The sequence below is a fragment of the Cyprinus carpio genome, chromosome A2 (assembly GCF_018340385.1).
Source record: "Cyprinus carpio isolate SPL01 chromosome A2, ASM1834038v1, whole genome shotgun sequence".
In the NCBI taxonomy this organism is placed as follows: domain Eukaryota; kingdom Metazoa; phylum Chordata; class Actinopteri; order Cypriniformes; family Cyprinidae; genus Cyprinus; species Cyprinus carpio.
Genome location: NC_056573.1, coordinates 25870309 through 25879441, shown reverse-complemented (window position 1 = coordinate 25879441; position 9133 = coordinate 25870309). Strand labels below are relative to the sequence as shown.

Sequence of the window (9133 nt, the reverse complement as noted above, 5' to 3'; positions counted from 1 at the left end):
TTTATCTAAAATAATTTTTCTGAAATTAAATCTGCAATTCACAATCTATGCGTTTTGTTTACAAAATTATAAAACTTGCACAAAACTTGTAAACCAAAATAAATAATTCTAAGATTATACATTTATGAACTTGTGTAACATTTTGTATTAAGATTTGCATGTTTTTATAGATAGATAGATAGATAGATAGATAGATAGATAGATAGATAGATAGATAGATAGATAGATAGATAGATAGATAGTCAAACTTTAATGTCATGTTTATAGTTCATGTACTGTCCAAATGCACATTTCAAATGCTTTGTTGCAACTGTTTGTGATTTGTGACATGTGAGTTAACTGCAACATCCAAAACACAGATAGTAGCCTACAGTACAGACAGTATTTGCACCTAATAGTCTTTGAGGGAATAAGAGGTTTACACCATAATGATGATTCAACTGGGGCCACCTACTTTGATTTAAAAGCTTGGAAGATGTCAACCAAATCAGTCAACAGCTCTGAAACTAGAATAGCTGATGGCAAAGATGCCATTGCAACAGCAGTCTCCTTCGGCATTAATATAACAAGATCTCATTATGCAATCCAATAGTATTAAGAAATCTCTGGATCAACACACTGTAATGAGCCCCCAATGAAAACTAACAATTACAGATGAGAAATTAAACCAGTCTAAACCACCCAGCAAAGTCACACTTACATTAATGCAAATGAATGCTCTCATTAATATACGAGCCGCGCGAGATTGTAACTGTTTGAGCAGGTGTGTTTGCCATTAACATGAAAACACAGGGCACATGCTGGAACCTTCTCACGGTGTTTGTCGAAATAATTATTGTTCCTGTATCACATTATCCTCCTTTGTCTCAATTAATGGATCCATTTTCAAGGAAGTCGACCGCCCGCGGTGCATGCGCCAAATACACTAAACGCCCTAAATGTGGTATAATTAAACATCTGAGCTACAGTTTAACAATTTTATTTCTTTAATCGACATATGTAAGGATTGTTTACAGTAAAGCACGGTAGATAAACACTTATTTCCTCCCAGGATCCCCCCACAGGACCACCAGTCCAGTTCGCACCTTGTTAACACCACCATTGGATTTGCTTTACATTCACTGATCGTTGAATTACATTTGCGACTAAATAGCAGCTCTTTACGGCTGTTGACCCAAGACTTTGCCAACATCATATAAAACGCTGCCAATCTGGCGGGGCTTCACTCAGTCCAGCTCCAGCAACCGAAGAGCATCTCTCGAGGATCAGTGAACATGTTGCGCGCAGTGATCTGGATCTCCGTGATGGGACTCGCCCTCTGCAGACCGTCTGAGAATCACCTGGAAACCGAGTCTGGAGAAGTGCGCTCGGAGGCCATGAGGAGGCTCTTGGAGGTGTTTGGGATGGAGGATCCTCCTGCTGCTTTGGCTCGGGGACACAAACAGCCTCCTCAGTACATGCTGGACCTGTACAACACCATCGCGGATGTGGACGGAGTCACCAAAGACCCGACGCTCCTGGAAGGAAACACCGTCCGCAGTTTCTTCGATAAACGTAAGCTTCTGCTTTCTTCATTGATTTGAAGCGGGACAGTGAACATAAAGCGCACGCTTAGGATGGAAAATGTTGGGAAGCACTTGTCTTCTTTCGCGTTTTTTGTCATAAGTTGAATTGTACAAAACAAAAGACATTTATTCTTTCAACTATCTTCATAAAAGTATTTTTTTATTATTATTATTAAACTTTTAGTAATTTGGGGCTTTTGTCTTTTTATTGTTTTTCTTTTCTTTCTTTTTTTTTTTTTAAAAAAAATAAAAGATGCCTGTATATATATATATATATATTCTTTTTCTTCGTATTTTAGTATAACTAAATGAAAATGAGGAATGACAACTAGCCAACTAAGTTTAATTTTTTAAACATTTTATTTCAGTCAATGTTTATTTTATTTCAAGTAGGCCTAACTTTTTTCATTGCTTTAGTTCTAACTATATTAACGGTTGCTTATTAATCTTAACTCCATCTCATCTATTGAAAAAATAAATAAATAAATTCTTTAGTTTTTGCATTTTTTTTAAATAAACAATTTAATTATTAAAAAGTAATTTACCAAGAGTCTTTAGTTGTTGTTTTTTTAATCATGAGAAACTATCAATCAACAAAAAAATCAAGTTAATACTCAATGTTTTGATACTTTATTTTATTTTAATGTTCAAATATGGAATTGCATAAAAGTATATACTTAAAAGTTTAAAAGTTTAGTTGTAGTGTTTAACTTTAGGCAAGCATGTACCTAAATATTTAAGATTGGGAGACTACATCTGAATTATTAATAATATTAATTACATTTTATATTCTGTTTTTTTTAGTTTTGTCAAAAGTAGATATATTTGTCAAAAAAATTCAGATATTTAAACAGAAGCCTATTGCATATATATATATATATTATATATATAATACTATATATATATATATATATATGTGTGTGTGTGTGTGTGTGTGTGTGTGTGTGATAAACATTCAATCAACTAAAAACCAAGTAATTAAATACTCAATGTTTTGATAATACTTTTTATTTTAATTATGAAATATGAACTTGCTTGACCCTAAGAATGTATAATATATATTAAAAATACAAGTGTATGCTTTATCTTAAAGTTTAACTTTAGTCAAGCATGTACTTAAATATTCAAGATTATGAGTCTAAGTGTGAGGTTTTGAGAATGGCTCATTAAGACCAATATTAATCAGCCGCTAATCGGAATACTAAGGTGGGGGGTGGTGTAAAATATGTATAAAGTATGTGTGATTGTGTGCCATCTCTCATCATTGCTTCTCTCTTTAGTGCATAGTGACCAAATCGAGTTCCTCTTCAACATGTCCACGGTGGCCAAGAGTGAGAAGATCCTCACGGCCGAGCTTCATCTGTTCAAGCTCAGACCACAAGCGTCGCTCACGTTCAACAGACATCACTTCTGTCAGGTACAGTATTTACAGCCCCAAAAGAAAATGGTGCGCTTCTAAAAGAAAGTTCTCCAGGTTAATCGTTTCAGTGATGTTTGTGTACAGGTCAGTGTCTATCAGGTTCTCGATAGCAGCAAGAAGAACGTCTCACAAGGGAAGAAGCTGCTCTCGTCCAGACTGGTGCCCATCCACTCCAGCGGCTGGGAGGTTTTCACCATCACTCAAGCTGTGAGTATGACTAAAATCACACTTTCTGGGAGCTTTTCTTTGCCTTCCTTGTGCAAACTCTCTTCAATTAAAAAAAAAAATGTTTTATATCTCAAAGGTGCGCTCCTGGATGTCAGATGAGGGCAGTAATCTGGGTCTCCTGGTCTCAGTCAGGACTTTAGCAGGTCTTCAGATGGACCTGAAAACCGTGCGTTTCGCATCGGGTCGTAACCACCATCACAGCAAACAGCCCATGCTGGTCCTCTTCACCGACGACGGCAGACGGGCGGCTTCTCTGGAGATCACGCCTAAAGGTATGACAAATAAAGGTCTCTTTAATAGACTGAGATAGTCTACTGTTTCTCAGATGTTTCTCCACAATAATCTCTAATCAGCGATAGTTTAGGTGTAGGGATTCACATAAATACATATTGTCCTAAACCAGGAGGTTTGGAGATCTGTGGAAAAGTTTGAAGAAAACAGTGCAAAAAATGTAGCGATAAAAAAATTAAAAAGTACATAATAAAAAATATATTGTTGTAGTAAATAATAAAAAAAAATAATGTTGTATGAATAATAAAAATATACTAAATAATACAAATAAATTATTTAAAAATTTGTTTAAAAAATAATACTTAATATAATACAGCTAACAGTATAGTACTACAAGGAGCAGAAAAAAATATATTAACGTAATAGAAACAGGGTTATTATAGTTAACTAAAACATTAAAAAAATTAATTTGTTGGTTGAAATAATTTAGCAAATAAAATATAAAAAACTTTAAAAAGTAAAAAAAAATGTGTAAAAAATTTAACAATGAATAAATAAAAATAAGTAAATAAATAAATAATAAAGTGTTGTAGTAAATAATAAAATCGTGTTATAGTAAATAAAAATAAATTAGCTAATAAAAAGTGCTTAAATAAGTAAAACAAATAATATAATGCATCTAACAATACAGTAATAAAGGAAAAAAAATGTAGTAATGTAATAGAGTAGTTAATTAAAATTAAAACTTAAAACCCTAAAAAAGTACTTTAACTTAAAATATTTAAAAATCTAACAAAAATGACAAAAACAACTATATGAAAATAATTAAAAAATATATATTTTTTAAATAAAAAAAAATATATATTTTTAAATTAAAAAAATAATAAACTCAAATAAACCAACAAATTTGCTAAAACTTTAAAATTAAAATGTAGTTGGGAAAAAAATAAAAAAAATCGAACTAATCCAAAATATTAAAAAAGTAGTCTTTTGTTAATAAAGTAACACTAAATATTTTTTAAATAATATTTTGCACATTATAAATATATAATTCTATAATATTTTTACATGAAATATTCCTTTTTCACAGTATAAAATGGGTCTGTCCTAAATTAAAATATATAACTGACTTTCACACTTTAAGATGAGGGTGCCTTGCACAAGGATGATAATATTTAGGGGCAAAAAAAAACGATTCCTCTTTGTCTTCAGGTTCAGATGATTCTCCTGTCGGACCCAGTCTCCCGTTTCCCAGCCTCTCTCTCCCGGCAGCGGCTCGTCGCAGCGCTCGCTCCATAGACTATGATGAGAGCGGGGAGAAGATGCCGTGTCAGCGTCTGCCGCTCTACGTGGACTTTGAGGAGATCGGCTGGTCCGGCTGGATCGTGTCTCCCCGCGGATACAATGCTTACCACTGCAAAGGCTCCTGTCCGTTTCCTCTGGGTCAGAACATGAGGCCCACCAACCACGCCACGGTCCAGTCCATCATCAACGCCCTCAAACTGACCAAAGGCATCAAGACGCCGTGCTGTGTGCCTGACAAACTCTTCAGCATTAACCTGCTGTACTTTGACGACGATGAGAACGTGGTTCTGAAGCAGTATGATGACATGGTGGCCGGCAGCTGCGGCTGTCACTGACCAGCCTCATTCATCTCTGGACGGGTCACACACTGACCTTTCTGTCAGAAATCTGGACTAGATGAAACTGTAAAATATGTAAATAGAGATCAAATTTTAATATATGGAGGAGCTTGAGTTGGTCGCTTGTGAAAGATGTAAATTTGTATATTGCTTGTTGTGAACTATTATAAAGTCTAAATAAATTCTTACACAAAAATAACGGATAGGGTTGGTTTTTATTTCTATAGTTGTTGCTATAATTTATATATCGCAAAAAACTTTTTCCTTTCCTTTTTTCTTAATTTCTTTCCCCATTTTTTTCCTTTCCCTCTTTCTATTTTTATTTTCCCATTTCCCCTTCTTTTTTTCTATCTTAAAAATAATGGATAGTTGTTTTTATTTCTGTTTGTTTTCAGATAATTTATATATAGCAAAGTTTTTCTTTTCCATTTTTCTTTCGCCACTTTTTATTTCTTCCCTTTCTTTTTTAAATTTCCCCCTTTTAGTTTTTCCTTTTATATATTGCAAAAAACTTTTTTCTTTCCCCCTTTTTCCTGTTCTTTCCCATTTTTTCTTCCACTATTTCTTTTTTTTAACTTTTACCCTTTATTTTCCCATCCCCCATTCTTTCTCACATTTTCTTTTTTTCTTCCCCTTTTCTTTCTTTTCTCCTTTTTCTTTTGTTCTTTCCACTTTTTTACATTTTCTTCCCTCTTTCTTGTTCTTTACCCATTTTTTCTGTTTACTTTTGCCCTTTTTATTTTCCCTTTCCCCTTGCTATTTGCCTTTTTCCTTTTCACCTTTCTTTTTCTTTTCCATTTGTCATTCATCTTTTTCTTTCCACTTCATTCTTTTCTTCTTTTTTGCCTTCCCCCTTGTTTTTCCACATTGTCTTCCCCTTTTCTTTTATACCATTTTTACTTTTTCTCTCCTGTTTCTTATTCCTCTTTCCCTCATTTTCTTTTCTTGTTTCTCCTTCTCTCTTTCTCCTCCACTACAATCAGAGGTCCTTGGAGACTCTCAGTAACCTGTCTGTATCTTCATTAATCAATCAGCTGAACTCACGTTAATCAGTCCATTAGTGAGCTGCAGATCCAAACATCACCAGAAGATGGTGACAGATAAAGCAGAGAAAATGGTCCAAAACAGAAATACAAATGTAACATGAATATAACATTTAGAAACTCTAGGCTGATCTGAATCTGTCCAGACATGTTTTCCCAGAGCTCATGGAAAAGTGAGCAGCTGACAGGTAGAGATGAGAGAGAAAGTAAAAGAACAGCAGGTAAACAGCTGCCAGATCAACTGATACAGTTCAACTCACAATAGTGTGCTGATGCACCAGTGCTTGCATATTTCATGCCATAATTGAGATGCATTTGTGATATGAAAACAATACACCAGGCTGCTTTCCATGAGATCTCTAGTCAGAACGCTTTAAAATGACTGAAACCATGACTGGGTCACATTTCGCTCCTCAAAAAGAAAGAAATAAGAGTCACAATTGAGAATAATGGGGGGGGGGGGAGTCAAACATGAAAACATTACAGTAATTAGCAGTGCTATTGTTAAACTATTTTTAAAAAATGAATGAAAAAATGATGAAAAGAATAAATGAAAAGTATAATTGTTGCCTTGGCAAGTAACTAAAATAGGTTTAAGGTAAAGTATTAAATTACTACAAGTGAAATAAAACCAATGACATATATATATCAACTTACAAAATTACAAAAAATAAATATCCAATTAAAATTATTAATAAAAACTATAACAGTATAACACTGAAATAATGCTGACAATGAGTATTTTGGACATAAAACATGCCTAGTTGTCGTAGAAATCCAATTTTTTTATTTTAAACGTTTTTCTTCCTTTTTCCTTATTTTTTAGTTAAAAAAATTACACTAAAATTAAAACTTCAAAATATTAATATAAACTATAACAGTATATAAAAATTAATAATGAGTATTTGGGACAGAAATGCTTAATTGCCATATAAATCTTTAATATTTTGATTGTTCCAAATTCACTCATTTTATTTGATACATTATTATATATTTATTTATTCATTCGTTTGTGTAATTTTATTTTATCAAGTATAATTTGTTTTTCTTTTAATATACAGTGACATTTTCACCAGAAAGAAAGTGATGTAGTTTGGAGGTTTTTTTTGGAGGAGTCGGTAGAAATCTGTTAATGTGCCCTTGAACTACTCTGTGAAAATGAACACTGAATATTGTTGTAAATTATACCTTAGCAGCATATTCCCAGCGTTCGCAGCATGTGAACGGGTCAGTAATCTGAAGCTCAGATGTCTCCCCCGCTCTCCCCTGACCGACAGGACACATTCACGTCCAAGAGAGACCACCATTCACTGCAGCTAATGATGAAATGCTGACATTATCAGAGAACTGAAGGCCTCACAGCGGCTGACACCTGATCTCACTGCAGCCTTCTGTGCCAGTATTTCATATCTGAAATATCTGCTGCCATTCGAATGCAGTCGAGAGCCAGTTAGCCATGGAGCTGCAAGAATGGGGAACAAACAGACCATCTTTACATCCCAGCAACTGGACGCTTATCAGGTCAGGCATCATTTTTGATATCACACTACTGTACAAAACTTTGAGGTCACTGAGGTTTTTTCATGTTTTTGAAAGAAGTCTCTTCTGGTCACAAAGGCTGCATTTATTTGATCAAAAATACAGTAAAAATAGTAATATAATGAAGTAATATATTACTCCAGTCTTCAGTGTCACATGATCTTCAGAAATCATTCTAATATGCTGATTTGCTGCTCAAGAAACATTTCTGATTATTATCAATGTTGAAAACAGTTGCGCTGCTTCATATTTTTTGTGTAAACCATGATACATTTGTTGCAAGATTCGTTGAGGAAAGTTAAAAAAAAAGAAAGAGAATTAGAAATAGAAATAGAAAAACTTAATTTTTGATTAGTAATATGCATTGCTTAGAACTTAATTTGGACAACTTTAAAGGTGATTTTCTCAATATTTAGATTTTTTTGCACCCTCAGATTCCAGATTTAAAATAGTTGTATTTCGGCCAAATATTGTCCTCCTAACGAACCATACATCAATGGAAAGATTATTTATTCAGCTTTCAGATGATGTAGAAATCTCAGTTTAAAAAAATTTACCCTTATGACTGGTTTTGTGGTCCAGGGTCACATATTTGTTGTTTGTTTAGTTTGTTTTAATCTAAAATGGTTTATTTCAGGTTTGTTTCAATTAACGAATATCAATAATTCACAAGTACATTAATGAAGGTACTACCGAAAAGCTCTGTGTTCGTGCAGCAGTCTAATTAAACGACAGAATAAAACATCTCAGAGAATCTGATCTGCTGCTGTCATCAGAAAATAACTCTGTACTCATGCAACATTAACTCGCTCTCAAACAATAGAGATCAGTGATTTGAACAATATGAAATTGTGCATCTTATTCAGACTCAACACACCGAAAGATTCATTGTTAAAAATATTCAAGCATGGTGGACCATGGTATGAAATAAACTATATGACAAATTTAAATAGATAGATAGATAGATAGATAGATAGATAGATAGATAGATAGATAGATAGATAGATAGATAGATAGATAGATAGATAGATAGATAGAATGTAATTATTCTAAAAAAAATTGTATTAAACAAATAGACATTTACTTATTTAATTTGTTTAAAAATGTAGTTAAAAGTACAAATAAAATAGGTCAATAAATTAATAAATAAAAAAATTGACTTTTTATAGTAATTTATTTTATTCGTAGCTTAGACTAAAATGTAAACAATTTCAGTCATTTAAATATGTTTATATTTATGTTAAAAGTTATTTACTTGCTGAACCCATCAGGAGTGTCTAACAGCTTTCCCTCTAGACTCCAACAACGATGACTTCATCTGTAATCAGATCTGGAGAAAACCTTAAATAAACTGACGCGTAACGAGCTGACTGAGGATGAGGTGAGGATGGTGTGTGAGGGACAGTGACAGCACATGATCGTGAGAGCGCCTGACTTCCTCAGGTAACAACTACACTGTAAAAG

The 9133-nt window shown here is 33.4% G+C and overlaps 1 protein-coding gene across 1 annotated transcript; it reads left to right on the top strand.

The window, feature by feature from the left end:
- Positions 1–293: 293 nt before the first annotated feature.
- On the top strand, positions 294–5357 carry LOC109110188 (anti-dorsalizing morphogenic protein). The gene is made up of 5 exons (XM_042712603.1): positions 294–1554; positions 2846–2982; positions 3070–3192; positions 3290–3485; positions 4657–5357. Exons 1-5 carry the CDS (start codon positions 1275–1277, stop codon positions 5082–5084), a joined length of 1164 nt encoding a protein of 387 aa, XP_042568537.1. The 5' UTR covers positions 294–1274; the 3' UTR covers positions 5085–5357.
- The last annotated feature ends 3776 nt before the right edge of the window (positions 5358–9133 follow it).